The following is a 25,130-nucleotide window of genomic DNA, read 5'->3' on the forward strand; positions in this document are numbered from 1 at the left end:
GAAATGGGCATTTTACTCGCGTAGTCTTCCCTGTTACTCAAGGTTGCTTTGACACGATGTGGTGAGAACTGCTGCTTTGAAATTGAACACGAATAAAGAAGTTGAATTATACCCTCCGCCTATCTTCGTTTGTTCCGAGACTTAAACCGAGTTCAAAAAGAAGTCGAGCCTTCAAACAGGTTCACAGGAGTTCCTTTATTTGAAAATCTCCAAAGGATGGCGTGGATAAAAATGTGACCTACTGGCATCAATCAGGACATGAAGATGAAATCGACACTTCCTCTCTTTTATCTCACAAAGTCGGTACAGTGAACGTTCAGAGGGAGAGAGGCAGGAAGACAGAGAGAGGAGGACAGAAGTAATGGAGGAAGATTGTGAGGAAATTTAGCAGCAGTGAATGAATCTAAACAATCAAATCAGACTCGTAACTCAAACCCAGGAGGCAACTCGGGAAGTCATCTTACACACGTGTATAACACTCCAGATGATCATACAAGCCACTTAGGAACAGTGCAGAGGACAGACGACACACACGCTACTGTATCTGAAATCAAAAATGCTCAAAACAACACAAAAGGCATCTAAATGAAGCGCGGATGATCATTTCCAAAAGGCTACCAGTGACTGCATTCAGCAGGAGTCACAACACATTAATAGCATGCTGCTCCATTCCTCTCCGAACTTTTACACTTCAAAACAAGCAAGTACACATTAGTCATTAAATACTTTTTAGACATTTGAGATCAAAATATATTTGAACGGTTCTGTTTTTTTATTCATCATATTAGGCAAAAAAAATAGTCGAGGTACCAGAAGGATCATTAAGACATATTTCCTACTGGTTCTTGATCCACTAAGAAGATACACTGTATCCCAGTTCAGTGGCATTAGAACCCCCCCAGTAGAACCGCAGTAGAACCGCAGTAGAAGACGCAGGATCAGAACATGGCGGTTTTCAACTCTTGGCTGAAGATTCCACTGAAGTTGAGGTCCCGGGACATAAGCTCCTCCTCCACGTTCTCCAGGGCCCACTTGTGTTCCACGATCTCCAGGGCCTCCCACTCACTCTGACAGAGAGAGAGACAAGACAGGAGAGGGACAGACAGGAGAGACCAAACAGAGGTGGAGGAGAAGCAGACAGGTAGAGAGACAGAGACGTTAGAAGAAAAGACTACATCTCCATCGCTTACAGAGGCCTGAAACTACAAAACCCATAACCCCCTTGGCGTCATCGCCAGACCATGTGACAGACGAGCAGCTCCTTACCTTGAAGGCCTTGTTGGGGTCAGGGGGCATCGCCATGGCAGCACCCGTCATCTGGTCCTGCATGATCCGGGATTGGTCAGCAGCTGGAGGAGGGGCATAGACGTTAACACCCACCACAGAGGATGAGGAGGAGTGTGTGTGTGCGTGTGTGTGTGTGTATATGTGTGTGTGTGTGTGTGTGTGTGTGTGTGTGTGTGTTATGCTCACCGTTGTCCTGTCCCAGTATGAGGCTGTACATGCTCCTCAGTCCAAACACATTCAGGAAGTACCAGGAAGCCGAACTCACCCTGAACACAATCAACACATCTTATTATTAACACCCTGAACACAATCAACACAGTCTGAATATCTCAGAACATCTTATTATTAACACCCTGAACACAATCAACACATCTTATTATTAACACCCTGAACACAATCAACACATCTTATTATTAACACCCTGAACACAATCAACACATCTTATTATTAACACCCTGAACACAATCAACACATCTTATTATTAACACCCTGAACACAATCAACACATCTTATTATTAACACCCTGAACACAATCAACACAGTCTGAATATCTCAGAACATCTCATACTGTAAGGTGTGTAGGTGTGTGTGTGTGTCTGTGTGTGAGAGTGTGTGTGTGTGTGTGTGTATGAGATACTGTATGGTGTGTGTTTGTGTGTGTGTGTGTGTGAAATACTGTATGGTGTGTGTGAGTGTGTGTGTGAGTGTGTGTGTGTGTCTGTGTGTGTGTGTGTGTGTGTGAGCGTACCAGGAGGCGTCCAGAGACAGCAGCTCTATCCCTCGCTGCAGCATGGGTTTGAACCTCAGGGTCAGGGGGAAGGGAACCTTGGCTGAGACACACAATCACACACCATTACACACACACACACACACACGTACTCACACACGCACACACTCACACGTACGCAAACACACACGCACGCACGCACGCACGCACGCACACACACACACACACACACACACACACACACACGTACACGTACGCAAACAAACACACATACACAAATCCACACACAACTTGTCTGTGGTAACACTTTCAAACTGAAACTGGATAACATCTGACTGAAGGATTCTGGGTAACCGCTCTTCCCACGCCACTTCCTGTTGGCGAGAACTCACTGGTGACGAAGCCGGAGAACGCCCAGTTGATCCATCCTCCAATCACGATCATGGGAAGAACATTAGTCAGGTTCCCCTTCATCATGTCCGTCAGCATGCTGGTGTCTGAGACGGCGGAGGAGAGGGGGAGGGAGGGAGAGAGAGAGAGAGAGAGAGAGGGAGAGAGAGAGAGGGAGAGAGAGAGAGGGAGAGGGAGAGAGAGGGAGAGAGAGAGAGGTGGAAGGAGGAGAGAGAATCATGGAGAGAGACAGAGAGAGAGAGAGAGAGGGAGAGAGAGAGAGAGAGAGAGAGGGAGAGAGAGAGGGAGAGAGAGGAGGAGAGAGAAAGGGAGAGAGGAAGAAGGAGGAGAGAGAATCATGGAGAGAGACAGAGAGAGAGAGAGAGAGGGAGAGAGAGAGAGAGAGAGAGAGAGGGAGAGAGAGAGGGAGAGAGAGGAGGAGAGAGAAAGGGAGAGAGGAAGAAGGAGGAGAGAGAATCATGGAGAGGGACAGTTATCAGACAGGACATGATGAAGGTGAAGAGGAGAGAAGGAGAGAGGAGAGGAGAGGAGAGAGACAGAAAGGGAGATTTATCAGAGGGGATGAGAGTCTAGGGTGAAAACAGGGTGAGTTCAGCCCTGACAAAGTGTCGCTAAACATTTAGTGAAACGGAAACGGTGGTGCGCTGGAACGCCCTGCTTGCTGGATAACGCCCACCAAACAAAACGTGTCGCTCAGCCCGGAAACTGCAGCAAAAGCGGCGCACGCCGTTTTCAGGCTGAACTCGCCTCGTCTCCGCGCGGCTCACCTGTCATGGGGTTCTTGGCGACGACCTTCCTCTTCACCTTCTTGAAGAAGCCCGTCTCTGCGTCGTTGAAGTAGTGCTTCCTCATGGCGAACGACTGCAGTCGGGGGAGAGAGAGAGAGAGCGTCGGTCTTTCTCAGGAGACAAAATCACCCGTGATATTTAAAGGGTGATATTTAAAGAGTGATATTTAAAGAGTGATATTTAAAGAGTGATATTTAAAGAGTGCCGTACATGACGAGGAGAAGCAGACGTCAGTTACCTGTTTTGGAATGTACTTTCCATTCTCTCTCAAGATGCGACTGCGCAGAAGCACCTGACTGCAGAGGTAGAGTTGAGGTGAGGACTCGTTACTATCCCAACTGGAGACATCCCATCATAAGCCCATTCACCCTAGGTAGCCATGTGTTTAGTGTGAAGATCCCCAAAGTGTCAGGCGGACGCAAGGTCGCGACAATGCCACAGTCAGACCACGGGACACAGTTAGAGCTTCTACCACCTCGTTGGCTTTGCCTATCCAATCCTTCTGAGGTACACACAAGTGTCCTTTTGAGGTACACACAAGTGTCCTTTTGAGGTACACACAAGTGTCCTTTTGAGGTACACACAAGTGTCCTTCTGAGGTACACACAAGTGTCCTTTTGAGGTACACACGTGTCCTTTTGAGGTACACACAAGTGTCCTTTTGAGGTACACACAAGTGTCCTTTTGAGGTACACACAAGTGTCCTTCTGAGGTACACACAAGTGTCCTTTTGAGGTACACACGTGTCCTTTTGAGGTACACACAAGTGTCCTTTTGAGGTACACACAAGTGTCCTTTTGAGGTACACACAAGTGTCCTTTTGAGGTACACACAAGTGTCCTTTTGAGGTACACACAAGTGTCCTTTTGAGGTACACACAAGTGTCCTTCTGAGGTACACACAAGTGTCCTTTTGAGGTACACACAAGTGTCCTTTTGAGGTACACACAAGTGTCCTTTTGAGGTACACACAAGTGTCCTTTTGAGGTACACACAAGTGTCCTTTTGAGGTACACACAAGTGTCATTTTGAGGTACACACAAGTGTCCTTTTGAGGTACACACAAGTGTCCTTTTGAGGTACACACAAGTGTCCTTTGAGGTACACACAAGTGTCCTTTTGAGGTACACACAAGGCGAAGGGGACTTGTCCCAGGGATCATCCAAAGACTAAACTAAGCACACTTGATGACAGTACACATGGCAGTGTGCCCAGCTGCCCGCTCACCTGTCGGAGACCTGCTCCAGGTCGACCTTCTTGTCGCTGTGAAGGAGTTGGGTGACGTAGTGGCGTATAATACCCACAAAGAAAGTGATGAAGACGATGGGCAGGACCACCCACACACGGATACTGGAGTCCAGTAACAACTCTGGACCAGCCATTCTTCCCTCTTCGGTTTAGGGTCTAAATTCTGAGAAGAAGGAAAGAAAACAGTTTTTTTTTGTGTTAAAAAACAACAACAACCAACAAAACAACAACAACCAACTGACAACTGTGCATCACATCCCTGGTGTCTAGCTACTGGATTGTGTAACAGATCACACTGGCTCAAGTCAGAGACAAGTTCAAACTTCCTGTACTAGCTCACTTTAGACAGGGCCTATACTTAGCTAACGTTAGAAATAGCTCATGCTGAGTAAACTTACTTTCAGACGAGACTGTCTCTGCCTATAGAGTATTGTTCAATCTGATGCCAACCATCTCAGAAGGACATTGGCAGTTTGCAGATCAAATAGATGCTAATAGCGGGTTAGCTTGCTACACGTTTTCTAGCCGTGGGTAGCTGGCTAGCATGCTAACGTTAGCTACCCTTTGACCTAGGAACTACATCGTGATTCGACCTCTGAAGAAAATCTCAAATACATTGGCCAAATGTGTCTATATGCTAATCAAATGCTATCAGATCAAATTAAATGACTTACATGAATGCAGTATATTTTGCTAGTTAACTACATTCCGAAAAAGTCCTGAAAAAAAGTATTTTTTTTCGAGGACCTGGGAAGAAGATGACGTTTCCGGTTCCGGTTCCGTTTCCGGTTCCGGGAATAACATTGGACACGTGACAACTGTACTTGTGTGATCAGTTCAGCTGAGTGAAGGTAACAGCATGCATTTATGATGAAAGTGGCAGCTTTCTAGCTAGCTGTTAGACAAAACACAAACATTAGAATCACTTCTCTCTCCTCGACTACGACTGAGAATCCCTGCATTGCTTTTTGACTCCCATCATGACAACTGGGAACCCGAGCATCGACGAGAAGGTTCTCCAGAAGGTTCTCCAGTACGAGACGTTCATCAGCGACGTGTTGAAAAGAGATTTGGAGTAAGTAGTATTGTAGCGACTTCTAAACAAAACAATATAGGGTCGCTGAGAGGCTTAGATGGACTCGTTGCTGTTTGACTCGTTTGAGAGATCCATGTCCAGACAAAATGACGTTTAAGGTTTTATTAAATCAAACTAAATAGCACTTCAACTTATGAGGAAGAGAACAATATGAAACTAAACTGAAAGAAATGAATGAAAACGTAAATATGACGGTCAACAGAAAATATCCCGAGCCAACTAACCCCCCTCTCTCTGTCTACCTGTTCTAGGCCCTCCCTCTAGTTATGTAGGTAGAACCACACCCTGTAGGTAGACACACCCACACAGAACAATTAGAGGAACCCAATGACAAAATAATAGACAATAAACAAAGGCAGTTATGCAGGCTCATAAACAATAAACCAAATATAAACATACACAAACAAAATAAACATTATGGCTCCTACAAGTAGCTATAGCTTTAGATGTGGTGTGCTAGCGTAATAAGTACAAACCGATTACCATTTCATAAAGTTTGACTTCCTCGTGTCACTAGTCCAATACAAAGTCACCTTTTTGGACTAGCATTTTGTACTCGCTCTTGCACTGTCCTGTCTCGTCCCTGCACCCCGTCCAATGTGTTGCACTGTCCTGTCTCGTCCCTGCACCCCGTCCAATGTGTTGCACTGTCCTGTCTCGTCCCTTCACCCTGTCTAATGTGTTGTCTCTATGTTATGCACCACGGCCGAAAGCTAATTCCTAGTACGTTGAAAAACTGCATGTCAATAAACAGATTCTGATTTTGATTCTGATTCACGTGGGAATTTGAAGCTCTTTAACACAGCTGGCGTCTTGTTTTTCCAGGAAGGTGCTGGAGCAGAGGGATGGCGTGTATGAGAAAATATCCCAATATCTACAACTGAAAAACACCATTGAGAGCCTTCAGGTAGAGAATGAACTAGAGTCAACTTGGATAACACACACACACACACACACACACCTCAAGTTTGCAGTGTTAATTGTTGCTCTTTGTACCCTCCCGCGCTATAGGAATCTGATACCAAGGAATTGAAGACAGAAGTTGATCTCGGCTGCAATTTCTACGTTCAAGCTCATGTGTAAGTGCAGAGCATATTCTCACTGTGGTTGAAGCCATTTGATAGTGATTGAGTGAATGAATGAATGAATGGATGATTGACTGACTGACTGACTGGCCAAGTAAATGAATGAATGAATGAATGAATGAATGAATGAATGAATGAATGATTGATTGATTGATTGATTGATTGACTGATTGACTGATTGACTGACTGACTGACTGACTGACTGACTGACTGACTGACTGAGTGAATGAATTAATCTGTTGTTCAAATGGTTGTTTGATTTAATTCCAGGGAGGACTCGTCCAAGATCTTTGTTGCCGTTGGCTTTGGCTTCTTTGTTGAACTATCACATGCTGAAGCTCTCAAGTTCATTGAGAAGAAAACAAATCAGCTCACTGCGTGAGTAGCAATGCACGGGAAACTCCCTTCACTGTTATGCACCGTGATATCAAAACATAACATGACAATATCAGATTGAATATTAGCTATTCAGTCAAAGGCCCTGTTTGAATTCTCTAAAATGCATCCTTACTGCCCTCCTTGAGATATATCTGTGATATAACAATAGTATATGTGATATAACAATAGTATATGTGATATAACAATAGAATCTGTGATATAACAATAGTATATGTGATATAACAATAGAATCTGTGATATAACAGTAGCTGGAGAGGTGAACACCTGATTCTCACCACCGCCATTATAACCGGTTGATTTTATAGTCTGCGTTGTGTTTGATGGATGGGATGAACAGACAAGACTCCATTTTGTGCGTTTGGCGAACACAGGTTTACTGTCCTGTGCAAAGTGGAACAACACACAGAGCTCTTATGAATGCTCTCATAAAACTGGGCTACAGCCTGCAACACAATATGTATACTTCTTTAACACGCAAAGGCTGCAGATAACAGCTAGAGGGATTAGCTAACGGCACGTCCAAAGTGACAAAAAGTAATTGTGTAAGAAGAACATTACACCATAAATTACACAATTATATTCACATTAACTGTGTATGACACATACCAATGATGGTAAGGCTTATTATTTACAATAAAACAAAATAATCAGAGCACAGGAATGCATACCTTATCTTGTCTTAGACCAGAGAGGACAAACTAGACATGGACTCTACCAATATGACAGGTTCATTGGGACATGGACTCTTAATTATATTAATGGGTCATATTCACTTTGTTACACTGTCACCAATCCAGTAATGTGAGATCTGTAATTTCTCAAGGAAAGGATTAAGGATGGTACTGTAGCTTTTGAGGGGGAACACAAACTGGACCAGTGGTTTTAGCTTAGCACCTAAAGTGAATGAACCAGCAGGGGGCAGTAGAACACAGCACCTAAAGTGAATGAACCAGCAGGGGGCAGTAGAACACAGCACCTAAAGTGAATGAACCAGCAGGGGGCAGAGGAACACAGCACATCTTGAGTTCTCACATCCGCAACACACATTAGGAACCAAGAAACTCTAAAGCATGTGTCTATAATGGTTGAGATGTATGGTGGACATACTGTGGTTGATCGATACCCTCAATGTCCCTTTTTTTTCAGGCACGTAGAGGTTTTGACAAAAGATTCAGCAAAAATCAAAGCCAACATTCGCATGGTATTGGAGGTGAGTGCATGCATGTTTTAAAAGTATTTGTTAAGATGAGGGAAACGCACACCTGTTTTGGGTGAGGTACTAGGCAGGGCCAAATATTATCTAAAAAGTCACTGCACACAATATATTTTATTGTTCAATAAACATTTCCACAGCATGGTGTCTTAGCCAGGGTCATCATAAATGTGGTGAAAGAACAATCATAAAATAGAGAGACAGCACTGCGGTAACAACACTACGTGTCCCTCCTGTCAGGGTCTCCGGGAGCTCCAGGGCCTGCCAGACCTGCCCGAGGCCCAGAGGAGAGAGGTGTTTTAGGGAAGAGACCTGCTCCTGCAACCCCCCCCGTCCCCGTCCTCCGCCTGGGTGAGCTGTTGGACATCCAGGACAAAGTGTCATCCGTTGACGAGATGTCTTTGTCAGCCGTCCTCGTTACCAAGGACACGGGAGTTTCAGCCCTTTGTCACCGACGTGCTCCCGGGAACACTCAACACTCCGCACACCAGAAACAGTTTCCATGGAAACTGGATGTTGAGTTTGTGACTGCGCCGTTAAGGGCCTCCTGAAATAGACATCCTGTCAGGGTCTCGATGTTTCCTCTCTCACATGCGGTCACGTCCTCGGCACCATCACTTGGGACGCTGAGAGACTTAAAAATTTTTGTGGAATTAAGTGGGTATTTGTCTAGATTTCTATCATGTACGATAGATCATTTGAATATCTTACTCAAACTTACAGCATATTAAACTGTCAAAATATGATGTCCAACTAATATTTTTGTGTCATTAAGAGGGAATGAAAGTGATAGTTTCTGTAATAAAATGATACGGTTCTGTACAAACAAACAAATGACTCACTTGTTTTATACTGCTTGGGTTCAGTCTGTCATGATTCATGGGAAACACATAAAATAAGTTAATGGCACAAGAATACATTTCATTTGAACATTGAATTGACACCAAACCATACACTTTTCTGCATAATCTCGGATAGGATTAAAACCATCAATAGCCTACAAGAGAAATGCCAAATCTCAAAAGTGATTGGAAATCACTCAACACCTTCCTTTGATGTCTGAAGAAACGTCCCTGGCCAGATGCCGTTGTGAGTGTTGCAGCAGCAGCTCTGGGGTCAGACTCAGACTCTCTGGGCCAGAGAGACCATTATACCTCCATGAGAGAGACCAGTGATGGTGGGCCAGAGAGACCAGTGAGACCAGAGAGACCAGTGATGGTGGGCCAGAGAGACCAGTGAGACCAGAGAGACCAGTGATGGTGGGCCAGTGAGACCAGAGAGACCAGTGAGACCAGTGATGGTGGGCCAGAGAGACCAGTGAGGCCAGAGAGACCAGTGATGGTGGAGCCGGTCGCGCACCAGGTTAGTCGCTCCAACGGCGAACAGGAAGCAGCGAGGAACAAGCAAAGCTGGGGCTCAAGTCGGGCGGTAGACGGACCCCTAGAAGAGATATCTCCTTCATTGGTTTACACAGATTTATGAACGCTGTTTATATTTGGGGGGAAAGAGACTTTTGGAGACCCCGTCAACTCTGAGATAAGTCTGCATTCCGCGCTGTTCCGTGCGTAATGACGCACAAGTGTGGAGGACGGTGGGGGGTTCAAGCCTGCTAGTTTAAACTAGCTAACCAAGCTAGCAAGGCGGTGCTAACAAGATCTACTGCTGTCCCCTTTCCAGCGAAGACCCGTACCACGTTTGAAGTTCTTATCACACGAAAGACTGGGCGATAATCTACTTGATCTGGTTGTTAAATGTGGATATTTACTCCTTGTAAACAACAGTGCTAACCGCTAGCAGCCCGTTAGCAGCTCAGTGCTGTCAGAGCTGTAGCATGGAGGAAGAGATGCGTGTGATCACAGTGCGCTTACATAACACATCGGGATTGTGTCGTTTAAAAGCAGTCCTCTCTTCTCCCGTGACGAGAGGACACTGTTGACTGTTGTCATCTTCATTAAGAAATAACACATCATGGAAATTATTTGACTTAGCCTGGAATTAAGAAAGGGATTGTACAAAAATGGATTCGAGCCCCCTGATCAATGGTAAGATTGAGCTTAAGATCATCCCTGTTGGAACAGTGTGTCGACTGGCAAATATTTGTTTATGTTTCATCTTGTGCTATTAATAGGCTAAATGTGTTTGGGCTTTATCCACGTTAACTAGATGTTGCCCTGCTGAAGACTGCATTCATCCGCATAGGTTTTCACTGTCGCAACAGGTGTGCTAAGCTTTTTGTTGTTGTTGTTGACTAGAGACACTGCAGTTTTCACCGAGGGATCATCCAGGTAGGGTAGGCTGCTATTCCCAAATACCTCTTGGAAGTTAAAGTTACACAACGGAAGATTAAAGGCGATATTACAAGTTTCAGTGGGTACTAGATGACAAACAGATGTAGGATACTGTATAGCTGACAACTCAGGATGTTCCTTCAGGGTCACATCAGACATCACGTGGGCTTTGTTTGTTAGATAAACCACCGAACAAGATTTCTACCACATTGGTACTGTAGTTATGTCAATTAACCTTGTTTGTCTGCTCGGTAGTTGCTACCTTTTACTGCACACACCTGCCTCGGCCTACCTGTTGTAACTACCATCTCTTTCTGAATATGCATATCCTTCTATTGGCTATCTCTCATCTATCTGCCCCCTCTCTCATCTTTCTCTATCTACAGTATCTGTCTGTACAAGTCTGTCTATTCAGCGTTGGTTTGGTTAGTCATCAATCAACAGATGAATGCAGACTGACAGTGCATTCATTACCAGCCTGATTTATCCAGGCTGTAGATCACCTCAGCTCTCTCTCCCCTCCCCCTCTCTCTCTCTCTCTGCTGTTCTAATCAGGCTGTAGATATCTCTCCCCCTCTCACTGCTGTGTGTTCTGCACTGAGAGAGACTCGGGGGTAATTGGCTGTTTAAGCAGCGGGGTCCTCCATCCCTGAGCCCAGAGGTCCGGGCAGCAACGCCTGTCAGGGCGGGCAGATTTACACCCGCTCTGCTGCCAGGGACGCTTGATACGCATCTGTTTATTCAGGCTGGGGCACACGGGGACAAGCGCAGGTGGAGCCCCGCTCCCCGAGGCTCTGTCCAGGATGACCTGCTCGCCGCAGGCTTTCGAGGGGAGGTTTGGGGGTTCGCGAATAACGCACCTTTTACAGTATGTGGTTCACCCAGTGCAATGAAACCGAAATGCTGGCTCTACACTGAAGAGGTTTAATTAAAACCAACAGGGAGAGAAGGACCGTGCGAAGGGTGTGCCTAAAACAAAATGGACCCTGATTTTCCGAAACCAGATATAACTACTCCTAGGCCCTAAGCACTAATCTAACTGCTATACAGAAAGGTGTGACACCCACCCACTCACTCTGACCTAGTGTATTTACCAACGGGTTACCTACGAGATGAGGCGTATACCCATGGGTTTCTTACCTAGCCCTTCTCCACAATGACTGCTGGAAATAGGACAAGGCAACAAGTAACAAAATCCCACACAGAACACTTGTATGATAGAACTGAAGTAGGCCTATAAACAAACGGAACAACCCTCCCCTCCTTTGCACAGCAAAGACCGAGTATAGACGGCAGGTCTTCCTCTGATTGGACGACAGGGCTTCCTCTGATTGGACGACAGGGCAGGGGGGTGATTGGACACAGGTGGAACCGATGATTAGTTGATTGACGGGACATAACGAGCACAACGATGAACACCTGGGGAAGACAGAACAGAACCATACAAGGCCATAACAGCTTCTGTTTGATCAGAATCCCAAGATTTAGGCTATGCTTGTTCTATGATGAAATGTATTAAATGTATAATCAATTAATTATTTGATATATGTAATCAATTAACTATTTAGTCAAAAGGTCAGTAAATGTATAACTTAATTCATGCAAACTTATATGTAGGCATACTGGACAGGATCACAACTGGTACATTAACAGACACTGTTGCTCTCTCTCTCTCTGTCTCTCTCCATGATGCTCTCTCCTCCTTCCACCTCTCTCTCTCTCTTTCTCTCTCTCTCTCTCCCTCTCTCTCTCTCTCTTTCTCTCTCTCTCTCTCTCTCTCTCTCTCTCTTCTCTCTCTGTGGCTCTTTCTCTCTTCTCTCTCTGTGGCTCTTTCTCTCTCTCTGGCTCTCTCTCTCTTCTCTCTCTGTGGCTCTTTCTCTCTCTCTGGCTCTCTCTCTCTTCTCTCTCTGTGGCTCTTTCTCTCTCTCTGTGGCTCTTTCTCTCTCTCTCTCTCTGTGGCTCTTTCTCTCTCTGGCTCTCTCTCTTCTCTCTCTCTCTCTCTCTCTCTCTCTCTTTCTCTCTTCTCTCTCTAGCTTCTGGGGTACAGGAGAGTTGAGGATGTTGGGGTGTGTAGATGGTAGAGGTATTTAGGGGAGTATCAGTGTTGAGGATGCTGGGGTGTGTAGATGGTAGAGGTATTTAGGGGAGCATCAGTGGAGACAGGCTGGGAAGGATTGGAGTGTGTAGAGTGGATGAATGCCCATAAACGCCAGATGAGGGATACACAAATCGGAGTCTTCCTTCCTTTATGTTCCTCTTCACTGACACGTCAGTTACTTTGTATACTTGATTGAATGTTCTTTGTATGACTTGAAGAATTAGCTTAAAGTATTGTTGGGAAGAAAGAAACCGTTGTGTTTGATATCTTCTGAAGACCTGACTCTAAAGAACTAATTTGGAAATCAAAGGCTACTCAGTTAAATTAATTGCATCTCACATTTCCAACCGGCCAGGTCTGCTAAGGCTGGTCAACAGACAGACAGGTCTGCTATGGCTAGTTGACAGACAGACAGGTCTGCTAAGGCTGGTCAACAGACAGACAGGTCTGCTATGGCTAGTTGACAGACAGACAGGTCTGCTATGGCTGGTTGACAGACAGACAGGTCTGCTATGGCTAGTTGACAGACAGACAGGTCTGCTAAGGCTGGTCAACAGACAGACAGGTCTGCTATGGCTAGTTGACAGACAGACAGGTCTGCTATGGCTGGTTGACAGACAGACAGGTCTGCTATGGCTAGTTGACAGACAGACAGGTCTGCTATGGCTAGTTGACAGACAGACAGGTCTGCTATGGCTAGTTGACAGACAGACAGGTCTGCTATGTCTGGTTGACAGACAGACAGGTCTGCTAAGGCTGGTCAACAGACAGACAGGTCTGCTATGGCTAGTTGACAAACAGACAGGTCTGCTAAGGCTGGTCGACAGTCAACCAGCAGTAGTTTGTGACTGTTGTATGTTGTGCATCTCCTCTCTCCTCTCCAGTCCAGCTAAAGCGTATTTAGACTAGCAATGGTAAGAATGTAATATATGATCTGGATTCTGGATGGCCCATTGTACCATAACAATCCACGCCTATCAAGAGAGCTGCAGCTGACATGCTTAGCCTGTTGATTTGTAGGCGTGGAGTGGAGACCAACTGTAGTGCCACTCAAAATAATTAGGCTAGATCTACCCCAGCCCTCTCTCCTCTCCCCCGGCTCCAGAGATAAGAGCCGGCAGCCTTGGCGTTGTTTGGCTGGACTTTGTTGTCCTTCTGTCCCCTTGGTTACTGTTGATGAAAAGGCCTTTACCATGGTGATGGTCTCCAACGTGTTTGATAGGAGTTACGTCATCGGAGGGCCAATGGTAATCGGGGTCATTTGCATGGCTGACATGTCCTTCCTGAACACGGCGCAAACTTCCTCTTTCTCGTTCTCACTCTCCCCGTGTGGGAGTGTCTCTACCTGTTTGTGTGTGTTCCAAACTGCTAGAACTGTGTGGATTTGAACTGTAGTCTAAGTCCTCAGATATCTTTCTCACTCTGCGTTTCTTTCCCCAACTTCCCACTCTCTCTCCATTTATCTTTCCCCCCTCACCGTCCACCACCGCCATCCTCTGCCCCTCCACCCCCCCCCCAGCCATGGACCCCTCCATCACGCTGTGGCAGTTCCTGCTTCACCTGCTGAAGGACCAGAGCCAGTGCCACCTGATCTCGTGGACCTCGGGGGACGGCGAGTTCAAGCTGCTGGACGCGGAGGAGGTGGCCCGCCTCTGGGGCCTCCGCAAGAACAAGACCAACATGAACTACGACAAGCTCAGCCGCGCACTGCGCTACTACTACGACAAGGTAGAGCTAGACACAGTAACGTTACTACGACAAGGTAGCGCCAGACACAGTAACGTTACTACGACAAGGTAGCGCCAGACACAGTAACGTTACTACGACAAGGTAGCGCCAGCCACAGTAACGTTACTACGACAAGGTAGCGCCAGCCACAGTAACGTTACTACGACAAGGTAGCGCCAGCCACAGTAACATTACTATAACAAGGTAGAGCTAGCTACAGTACTATGACAAGGTACAGCTAGCTAGCTACAATAGGCCTCCTACGACAAGGTACAGCTAGCTACAGTACGACAAGGTAGAGTTAACAACAGTCGGCTGGCCAGCTCAGCTACGCGCCGAGAGGTAGCTGGCTACAGTAGGTTAGCTGGCCAACAGCTGCACAACGCTACTACGACAGGGAAGCTACAGTAGCTTGATGTCTTAGGGCTGGGTATCGACTCGAATTTCAAGAATCGATTAGATTCCGATTCACAAGGTTCAGAATCGATTATCACGATTCAATTCGATTTGATTCGATTCGATTCAATATCGATTCGGTTAGTGTTACTAAAACCTGTTTTTTTTTGCTGTAACCTTAATTACATGACTGCCAAGTTATGCAACACATCAATACTAGGGCTGGGTATCGATACTGATTTCCAAAAATGAATGAATGAATGAATCATTGAATGAATGAATGAACTATTCATTCCTTCATTTATTCATTCATTCATTAAATAAAAGATCGATTTTGCGATTCATGAATCGATTCTGAATCATTTGATTCAGAATCGATGAATCGATATTTTAAACCCAGCCCTATGATGTCATCGTGCGCATCGTGTCCCTCTCCCCAGAACATTATCAAAAAAGTGAGCGGCCAGAAGTTTGTGTACAAGTTCGTCACCTACCCAGACCCCTCGGCGGGGGAGGGGCTTCGGGCCGGGGAGGAGGCGCAGCCGAGGGAGACCGTCGACACAGCCAGCCAATCCCAGCTCTCAGTGGGCGGGGCTTCCGCCTGCCAGTCGACGAGCCTGCAGAGTCAGCGGTCCCCGCCGGGAGGAGGCGGCCAGAGGAGCTCCAGGAACGACTACATGAAGTCCGGCCTGTACTCCACCTTCACCATCCAATCACTGCAGAGCCCCTGCAAGAGCTCCGGTCAGCGGCCAATCAAAACGGAGCTGGTGCTGACGCAGGAGCCCGCCCACAAAGCTGCGGTCGCTGACTGCACGCTGAGAGAGGTGAGGGGGGGGGGTAGGTGTGTGTGGGGGGGGGTAAAGGACTGGGAGAGAGGGGAGGGAGAGAGGAGGAGGGAGGAGACAAGTGAGGAAAGGAGATGAAGAGAGGGATGGGTCAGGAAAGGGGGGACGGAATGAGAGGTGAGGGGGGCGGGGGGGAGGGGGCACCTTAACCTCAAGAGTGTTGTCTCCCCCCCTCCTCCCTCCCTCATATATCTCTCCCTCCCCCTTTTCTTTCTCTCAGGATAGCTTTGAACTGAGAGAGAGAGAGAGAGAGAGAGAGAGAGAGGGGGTTTATAAGACTGTCTTAACAGAGCTTGTTGTGTGTATTGTGTGTGTTATCTACCAGTGTGTGTTACCTGAGTCATACCTGTGTGTGTTACCTGAGTCATACCTGTGTGTGTCACCTGAGTCATACCTGTGTGTGTTACCTGAGTCATACCTGTGTGTCACCTGAGTCATACCTGTGTGTGTCACCTGAGTCATACCTCTGTGTGTTACCCAAGTCATACCTGTGTGTTACCTGAGTCACACCTGTGTGTGTCACCTGAGTCATACCTGTGTGTTACCTAAGTCATACCTGAGTGTGTCACCTGAGTCATACCTGTGTGTGTCACCTGAGTCATACCTGTGTGTGTCACCTGAGTCATACCTGTGTGTGTCACCTGAGTCATACCTGAGTGTCACCTGCCTCCCCCAGGTGTGCGTGGTGACGTCGGAGGCCCCGCCCTCCCTGCCGGCCTGCGTTGAGTCCACTCTGCAGGTGATCGTCACACAGCCCTCCCCGTGCGCCACGCCCACCCTCAGCCCCCAGACGCCGTCAGGCTCCGCCTCCAACACCACGGTGAGCTGACCCGGGACACGCCCCTATCACGCCCGGGATTCGAACCGGCAACCTTCTAGAATGTCTTTTTTGACTCTTATCTATGAAGCGTTTATCTGTGCTAGGAATCCGTTGAGACTAGTGTCTTTTTCGTCTTTGGACCCCGGTCCAGAGTGTCATATCAGTGTTAGTCCCTTAGTGTTATAACAGTGTCACGCCAGTCTTATTCACACCCCTTCAAAAATAAAGTGTTACCCAAGATGCCAGCTAGCTACTGTCATTTTGCAATATTGAAAGATAGATTGTGTTCATGTAGCTCCTTTATGGTCCTGTGTCAAATGGTTTATATTTATTGCAGCAACTGTGAAGTCCTGTGTTTGTCACTGTCTGTAAGATCTTATTGATTGCGTCTGTGTGGAGCCCAGGGCACCTGCGGGGTCACCTGATGGGGTTCCTAATAGGGATCCCAAAAAAGCATATTACCGCTGTGTCTAGTGTCTTTTTCGTCTTTGGACCCCTGCTGAGATATTGACATCCAAGAAATCAAAAAGTTAAGTGTTGTGTGTCTCTCCCCCCCCCCACCGCTCCAGCCCCAGAAGCCCCCCCCCCAAATCTACCTCAACCTGTCGGACCACGGCTCCCACACCCCCCTGGGGCAGATCGGGGGCCCGGTGGGGGCCCGGGGGGAGTGCTTGGTCGGCCCTTCGAATCCACACCTGCCCGTCTTCATGGTCATCAAGCCCCCGGCGCCGTCGGGCCCGTCGGCCTCGCTGAAGGACGAGAGGAGCAGCGAGGAGGAGCAGCTCCTGGAGATGGTCAGTCTGGAGAGGAGCAGCGAGGAGGTGAGCAGATCTGGAAGCCCTCCGATCCGCCGTGTCTGCGATGCGGCGCGACTGACGTTCCCTTTCCCGGTTCTGTCCGGTTCTAGGTGCCGGAGCCGGCGTGTGGACCGGGGGAACCGGACACGCCCCTGTCCATCGACGTGCCGTGTGTGGAACCAGGGGGACAGCCGGGGGGGGAGGGGGAGGGGGAGGGCAAGGATCAGGCCCAGCTGCCAGGTGAGTGGCGCACACACACACACACACACACACTCGTACTGTACCACAACAAGCTCTTGGAGCCAGGTTTCAATACTCTAAAATCCATCCTTCCCTCCTCTGTTCCTTTAAGAAATCACTGATATAACATGACTGGATTGGTGAAAGATACTTAACCTGTCCAATCATGTTAGATTATAGATTAGCCTTCCGCGAGGGAGTGAGGAAAGAAGGAAGGATGCATTTATTCAATCAGACCATTTCTGTCTGATGATCAGATTCAACCTCTCCTCTCCTCTCCTCTCCTCTCCTCTCCTCTCCTCTCCTCTCCTCTCCTCTCCTCTCCTCTCCTCTCCTCTCCTCTCCTCTCCTCTCCTCCTCCTCTCCTCCTCCTCTCCTCTCCTCTCTCCTCCTCTCCTCTCCTCCGCTCCTCCAGAGAACTCCCAGACCCCCGCCGTGGCCCTCCCCACGCCCACTCAGGAGAGCCTGCACCCCAAGGCCAAGAAGCCCAAGGTGCTGGAGCTGCCCTCCTGCCCCACGCTGCTGCCCCCGGGGCTGGTCAACGCGGCGGTCAACTCCCTGCTGGCGCCGGGCAGCGCCACCAACACCCTCACGCCCACCGTCATCACCTCCCACTCCCTGGTAGGCTGGCGGGACGCCATCTGGCGCTGCGCTGTGTTGAGCTGGTCGGTTCGGCTAGCAGGGCGGTAAAATGCATGCATGCTGTAGATACCCCTCTGTAGATACCCCTCTGTGGATACCCCTCTGTAGATACCCCTCTGTAGATACCCCTCTGTAGATACCCTCTGTAGATACCCCTCTGTAGATACCCCTCTGTAGATACCCCTCTGTAGATACCCCTCTGTGGATACCCCTCTGTAGATACCCCTCTGTAGATACCCTCTGTAGATACCCCTCTGTAGATACCCCTCTGTGGATACCCTCTGTAGATACCCCTCTGTAGATACCCCTCTGTAGATACCCTCTGTAGATACCCCTCTGTAGATACCCCTCTGTGGATACCCTCTGTAAATACCCTCTGTGGATACCCCTCTGTAGATACCCCTCTGTAGATACCCCTCTGTAGATACCTTCTGTGGATACCCCTCTGTAGATACCCTCTGTAGATACCCCTCTGTAGATACCCCTCTGTAGATACCCCTCTGTAGATACCCCTCTGTGGATACCCCTCTGTAGATACCCCTCTGTAGATACCCCTCTGTAGATACCCTCTGTAGATACCCCTCTGTAGATACCCTCTGTAGATACCCCTCTGTAGATACCCCTCTGTAGATACCCTCTGTAGATACCCCTCTGTAGATACCCTCTGTGGCAGCTGCTATCTCTTTTATTTTCTCTTTTTTTTCTACCATACATTTATTTCAGATGTTTAGAGCGGCAATAACACTGTCCCACACACTGATATCTCCCCGTTACACTGATATCTCCCCGTTACACTGATATCTCCCCGTTACACTGATATCTCCCCGTTACACTGATATCTCCCAGTTCACTTTATTGTAAGAAAGACCCTTAGGTCTTTTGGGCGCAGTCTCGAGCCCTGTTGTCGGCAGGATTCGTTTTGCTTCACGCACGCGGGCAAAAAAGTGTCATATCAGTGTTATGCCCTTAGTGTTATAACAGTGTCACGCCAGTCTTATTCACACATTCATCCCCTTCAAATAAAGTGTTACCCAAGATGCCAGCTAGCTACTGTCATTTTGCAATATTGAAAGATAGATTGTGTTCATCTAGCTCCTTTATGGTCCTGTGTCAAATGGTTTATATTTATTGCAACAACTGTCAAGTCCTGTGTTTGTCACTGTCTGTAAGATCTTATTGATTGCGTCTGTGTGGAGCCCAGGGCACCTGCGGGGTCACCTGATGGGGTTCCTAATAGGGATCCCAAAAAAGCATATTACCGCTGTGTCTTCAGGCCCAGAGCCTGGGGGCACAGCCGGGATGAGGGTAGGATGTTGCTTGGTAACAGAAGTGATGCGTTTCTGATTGTGATTGTGTTTGTGATTGTGTTTGTGTTTGTGTTTGTGTTTGTGTTTGTGTTTGTGATTGTTATTGTGGTTGTGATTGTGGTTGTGTTTGATTGTGGTTGTGATTGTGATTGTGGTTGTGATATTGTGATTGTGATTGTGATTGTGGTTGTGGTTGTGGTTGTGGTTGTGGTTGTGATTGTGGTTGTGGTTGTGGTTGTGATTGTGATTGTGATTGTGGTTGTGATTGTGATTGTGGTTGTGATATTGTGATTGTGATTGTGGTTGTGGTTGTGATTGTGATTGTGGTTGTGGTTGTGATTGTGGTTGTGATTGTGGTTGTGGTTGTGATTGTGGTTGTGATTGTGATTGTGGTTGTGGTTGTGATTGTGGTTGTGATTGGGGTTGTGGTTGTGATTGTGATTGTGGTTGTGGTTGTGATTGTGGTTGTGGTTGTGGTTGTGATTGTGGTTGTGATTGTGATTGTGATTGTGATTGTGGTTGTGTTTGTGATTGTGATTGTGGTTGGGGTTGTGATTGTGATTGTGTTTCTGATTGTGGTTGTGATTGTGATTGTGATTGTGATTGTGGTTGTGGTTGTGATTGTGGTTGTGGTTGTGATTGTGATTGTGGTTGTGGTTGTGATTGTGATTGTGATTGTGTTTCTGATTGTGATTGTGATTGTGGTTGTGGTTGTGATTGTGATTGTGGTTGTGGTTGTGATTGTGGTTGTGGTTGTGGTTGTGGTTGTGATTGTGATTGTGGTTGTGGTTGTGATTGTGATTGTGGTTGTGGTTGTGGTTGTGGTTGTGATTGTGGTTGTGATTGGGGTTGTGGTTGTGATTGTGATTGTGGTTGTTGTTGTGGTTGTGGTTGTGGTTGTGGTTGTGGTTGTGATTGTGATTGTGATTGTGGTTGTGATTGTGATTGTGATTGTGGTTGTGGTTGTGATTGGGGTTGTGATTGTGATTGTGATTGTGGTTGTGATTGTGATTGTGTTTCTGGTTGTGATTGTGATTGGGGTTGTGGTTGTGATTGTGATTGTGGTTGTGATTGTGATTGTGATTGTGTTTCTGGTTGTGATTGTGATTGTGATTGTGATTGTGTCTCTGCCCCCAGACTCCGGTGTTGCTGACCCCCAGCCCCCTCCCCTCCACCATCCACTTCTGGAGCACGCTCAGTCCCATCGCCCCCCGCAGCCCGGCCAAACTCTCCTTCCAGGTACCTGTCTGTCTGTCTGTCTGTCTGTCTGTCTGTCTGTCTGTCTGTCTGACTCTCTGTCTGTCTGTCTGTCTGTCTGTCTGTCTCTCTGTCTGTCTGTCTGTCTGTCTGTCTGTCTGACTCTCTGTCTGTCTGTCTCTCTGCCTGTCTGTCTGTCTGTCTGTCTGTCTATCTATCTATCTATCTATCTATCTACAGTATCTATCTATCTACAGTATCTATCTATCTACAGTATCTATCTATCTATCTATCTATCTATCTATCTATCTATCTATCTATCTATCTATCTATCTATCTATCTATCTACTGTATCTATGGATCCATCTCTATCCATCCATCCATCCTCTCATGGATGAATCAGTCTCTATTCTCTATGTCAGTTCATGTATTGATCAGTGGTTTATTTGAATGCAGACAGATGAACATGTTCACAGTTAGAGAACCTTCTCTGAGCTGCACCACAGGGGGGCAGGTTACACCCCTCAGCCCTGCAGGGTACACCCCTCAGCCCTGCAGGTTACACCCCTCAGCCCTGCAGGTTACATCCCTCAGCCCTGCAGGGTACACCCCTCAGCCCTGCAGGTTACACCCCTCAGCCCTGCAGCACCTGGACACCTGCTCCTCCTGCTCCCCCTGCTCCTCCTGCTCCTCCTCCTCCTGCTCCTACTCCTCCTCCTCCTCCTCCTGCTCCTCCTGCTCCTCCTCCTCCTCCTCCTCCTCCTCCTCCTCCTCCTCCTCCTCCTCCTGCTGCTACTCCTCCTGCTCCTCCTCCTCCTCTCCTCCTCCTCCTCCTGCTCCTCCTCCTGTTCCCCCTCCTGCTCCCCCTCCTCCTCCTCCTCCTCCTCCTGCTCCTCCTCCTGCTCCTCCTCCTGTTCCCCCTCCTGCTCCCCCTCCTCCTCCTCCTCCTCCTCCCCCTCCTCCTCCTCCTCTTCCTCCTCCTCCTGCTCCCCCTGCTCCCACCCACACAGGCTGGCGCACCTCCCTCACCCCACGCCATCTGTCTCTCCTCTCCATGCCCTCTGCAGCACACACACACACACACACACGCGTGCGCGCGCACACACACACACACACACACGCACACATACACACACACACACTTACTGTACATAAACACACACACATTCATAAATACAAACACACACACACACACACTTACTGTACATAAACACACACATTCACAAATACATACACACATACACACACATACACGTACACGCACGCACACACTTACTGTACATAAACACACACACATTCACAAATGCACAAAAAAAACACACACATACACACTCACACACACCTACGTGCACACACACTGTCTGACACTAGACAACTAACTGTACTTTCACACTCCATACCGTACATTTAAAGTAGTACATCATGTATCTCTAATGTAGAGGGTGAATTCACATCAGAGACAGATGTAGGTGGGATTATGGAAATGTGCCCAGATTTAGCTAATGTCATGTCTAATGTCATGTCTAATGCCATGTCTAATGTCATGTCTAATGTCATGTCTAATGTCATGTCTAATGCCATGTCTAATGTCATGTCTAATGCCATGTCTAATGTCATGTCTAATGTCATGTCTAATGTCATGTCTAATGCCATGTCTAATGTCATGTCTAATGTCATGTCTAATGTCATGTCTAATGCCATGTCTAATGCCATGTCTAATGTCATGTCTAATGTCATGTCTAATGTCATGTCTAATGCCATGTCTAATGCCATGTCTAATGTCATGACATGTCTAATGTCATGTCTAATGTCATGTCTAATGCCATGTCTAATGCCATGTCTAATGTCATGTCTAATGTCATGTCTAATGCCATGTCTAATGTCATGTCTAATGTCATGTCTAATGCCATGTCTAATGTCATGTCTAATGTCATGTCTAATGTCATGTCTAATGCCATGTCTAATGCCATGTCTAATGTCATGTCTAATGCCATGTCTAATGCCATGTCTAATGTCATGTCTAATGCCATGTCTAATGCCATGTCTAATGTCATGTCTAATGCCATGTCTAATGTCATGTCTAATGTCATGTCTAATGCCATGTCTAATGTCATGTCTAATGTCATGTCTAATGTCATGTCTAATGTCATGTCTAATGCCATGTATAATGTCATGTCTAATGCCATGTCTAATGCCATGTCTAATGTCATGTCTAATGCCATGTCTAATGTCATGTCTAATGTCATGTCTAATGCCATGTCTAATGTCATGTCTAAAGCCATGTCTAATGTCATGTCTAATGCCATGTCTAATGCCATGTCTAATGCCATGTATAATGTCATGTCTAATGCCATGTCTAATGTCATGTCTAATGCCATGTCTAATGTCATGTCTAATGTCATGTCTAATGTCATGTCTAATGTCATGTCTAATGCCATGTATAATGTCATGTCTAATGTCATGTCTAATGTCATGTCTAATGTCATGTCTAATGTCATGTCTAATGTCATGTCTAATGCCATGTCTAATGTCATGTCTAATGCCATGTCTAATGTCTTGGCTGAGGTCATGTCTAATGTCATGTTTAATGTCATGTCTAATGCCATGTCTAATGTCATGTCTAATGTCATGTCTAATGCCATGTCTAATGTCATGTCTAATGCCATGTCTAATGTCATGTCTAATGTCATGTCTAATGTCATGTCTAATGTCATGTCTAATGTCATGTCTAATGCCATGTCTAATGTCATGTCTAATGTCATGTCTAATGTCATGTCTAATGTCATGTCTAATGCCATGTCTAATGTCATGTCTAATGTCATGTCTACTGTCATGTCTAATGTCATGTCTAATGTCATGTCTAATGCCATGTCTAATGTCATGTCTAATGTCATGTCTAATGTCTTGGCTGAGGGCTGATGATGGAACGTTACTCTCCGGGTTGGAAACGGTCCAGCAGCTCCCTCTGCTGGTCAAACACCGTACTACAGTTACTGTATAGTGGCTGTCCTGTGTGTAGGTGTTTACCAAGGTTAGCTAGGCCTCGATACTGTAGGTTCTCTCAGTCTATATAAATAGAGATTAATTAAAATTAATTATTTTTAATTAATTAATTATTTTATTATTCTTAATTAAAATAAAAAGTGTCCATATCTGTGTTCTGTGTAGCGTAGCTAGCGTTGAGACTCAAAATTCTGTGGCCCTCTCACCTTCGGTCCTCCTCATCCCATTGGTGGACAAGAGGTTGATGCCCCTCCCCTCTTGCCCTTGACCACCAATGAATTTCCGAGCAGGATGCAAGGAATCTAGGAAAGACTTTGCTACGCTGTGTAGTTAGCTAGTAAACAACGCTGAAAGGATTCTAGCCCTGTCACCTTTGACCCTTTAAAAGCTCTATTTAGTCTTTTGTGGAAGGTTATGTGGGGCGGCTGTGGCTCAGTGGTAGAGCCGGTCGTCCAGTGATCGTAGGGTCAGCGGTTCAAATCCCGCCTCCTCCGGTCCAGATGTCAAAGTGTCCTTGGGCAAAGACACAGAACCCCAAATTGCTCCCAATGAGCAGGTTAGCACCTTGCATGGCAGCTGCCGCCATGGGTGTGTGAATGTGTGTGTGAATGGGTGAATGAGAGGCCATTGTAAAGCGCTTTGCATCAAAGGTCGTGCCTCCCGGTCTTTTGAGATCCAGCCCATTATGTGATGTCATCATGTGATCATGTGATGTGATGTCACTGACCCCGCCCCCCCCCCTGCTCTTCCCCCCCAGTTCCCCACCAACGGCAGCAACCTGATCCACATCCCGGCGCTGAGCGTGGACGGCCTGTCCACTCCCGTGGTCCTCTCCCCCGGACCCCAGAAGCCCTGAGGCCCGGCCCGCCTGCCGCTGCTGCTGTAGCCCCCGTGCTTGTGGCCCGGAACCCGGACCCGAACCGGGCCTTGATCCTCTGGCTCCGATCCCCCTGGACCGGCCTCGATCTGGAGACCCCCTGGCGCCCCACTGCCACCGGGAGGGAGGTGGAGGGGAGGGGGGGGGGGAGTAGCTGCTGCTCCTCTACGAACTCTGACCCCTCCGGTTTAGCCTTTCCTCAGAGGCGGAGGTGTGTGTGTGTGTGTGGGGGGGGGGGGGGGGGGGTAGTACACTCCCTGACCCAGGCCTGGTACACTGCGTCAGGTCCAGTGCACTTCACCGGGCTTTAAGTGCTCAGGTGCGGAGTGCCTGAGCTGAGGTTGTGGGAGTTTGACCAGACAGAGCCGACCTGGTGACCCCGACCCCAACTACCCTCCTCTGGGGCAGGTCCTAGGCTGCTTGGGAGCAACTTTAAAGGGCAGTTATTGCAGTCTCTTTTTTTTTTATATTGTTTATTTTATTTTTGTTGTCTTGATGGCTTTGGGTATTGCAGCGCATCTCTCTTTGTTTGTAGATTGATATTTTTGCCTGGATTTTGACAGGATATGCTGTATGGATGTGGCTCATAATTGTCCAATCAGAGAGGTGGAATATACAGCATCACCAGAACACTGTCCA

The 25,130-nt window shown here is 47.3% G+C and overlaps 3 protein-coding genes across 3 annotated transcripts; 2 read left to right on the top strand and 1 right to left on the bottom strand.

Moving 5' to 3' along the window:
* Positions 1–188: 188 nt before the first annotated feature.
* Positions 189–5,001, bottom strand: LOC311315256 (ER membrane protein complex subunit 3). Its single transcript, XM_084445877.1, has 9 exons — positions 4,859–5,001; positions 4,440–4,623; positions 3,452–3,509; positions 3,193–3,286; positions 2,407–2,511; positions 2,036–2,117; positions 1,474–1,553; positions 1,267–1,349; positions 189–1,067 (listed from the first exon to the last, which is right to left on the bottom strand). The coding sequence occupies exons 2-9, from the start codon at positions 4,592–4,594 to the stop codon at positions 939–941; spliced, it is 786 nt and encodes a 261-aa protein (XP_084302003.1). The 5' UTR covers positions 4,595–4,623; positions 4,859–5,001; the 3' UTR covers positions 189–938.
* Positions 5,002–5,320: 319 nt separating this feature from the next.
* On the top strand, positions 5,321–9,255 carry uxt (ubiquitously-expressed, prefoldin-like chaperone). The gene is made up of 6 exons (XM_084445878.1): positions 5,321–5,535; positions 6,382–6,463; positions 6,568–6,635; positions 6,912–7,019; positions 8,187–8,250; positions 8,494–9,255. The coding sequence occupies exons 1-6, from the start codon at positions 5,441–5,443 to the stop codon at positions 8,554–8,556; spliced, it is 480 nt and encodes a 159-aa protein (XP_084302004.1). The 5' UTR covers positions 5,321–5,440; the 3' UTR covers positions 8,557–9,255.
* A 4,903-nt stretch (positions 9,256–14,158) lies between these two features.
* On the top strand, positions 14,159–24,470 carry elk1 (ETS transcription factor ELK1; the record flags this gene model as incomplete). The annotated part of the gene is made up of 8 exons (XM_084446218.1): positions 14,159–14,367; positions 15,204–15,587; positions 16,285–16,428; positions 16,998–17,249; positions 17,336–17,465; positions 17,881–18,086; positions 20,552–20,653; positions 24,372–24,470. Exons 1-8 carry the CDS (start codon positions 14,161–14,163, stop codon positions 24,468–24,470), a joined length of 1,524 nt encoding a protein of 507 aa, XP_084302344.1. The 5' UTR covers positions 14,159–14,160.
* Between the last annotated feature and the right edge of the window lie 660 nt (positions 24,471–25,130).

The sequence above is a fragment of the Borostomias antarcticus genome (assembly GCF_949987555.1).
Source record: "Borostomias antarcticus genome assembly, chromosome: 11".
NCBI classification, from domain to species: Eukaryota; Metazoa; Chordata; class Actinopteri; order Stomiiformes; family Stomiidae; genus Borostomias; species Borostomias antarcticus.

Coding starts and splice junctions, on each gene's coding strand:
- LOC311315256 (XM_084445877.1), bottom strand. CDS start 4,594: ATGGCTGGTCCAGAGTTGTTACTGGACTCCAGTATCCGTGTGTGGGTG. Junction 3,287..3,451: donor GAAAGTACATTCCAAAACAG/GTAACTGACGTC, acceptor CCCCGACTGCAG/TCGTTCGCCATGAGGAAGCA. Junction 2,512..3,192: donor CGCCAAGAACCCCATGACAG/GTGAGCCGCGCG, acceptor CCGCCGTCTCAG/ACACCAGCATGCTGACGGAC.
- uxt (XM_084445878.1), top strand. CDS start 5,441: ATGACAACTGGGAACCCGAGCATCGACGAGAAGGTTCTCCAGAAGGTT. Junction 5,536..6,381: donor GTGTTGAAAAGAGATTTGGA/GTAAGTAGTATT, acceptor TTGTTTTTCCAG/GAAGGTGCTGGAGCAGAGGG. Junction 6,636..6,911: donor TTCTACGTTCAAGCTCATGT/GTAAGTGCAGAG, acceptor ATTTAATTCCAG/GGAGGACTCGTCCAAGATCT.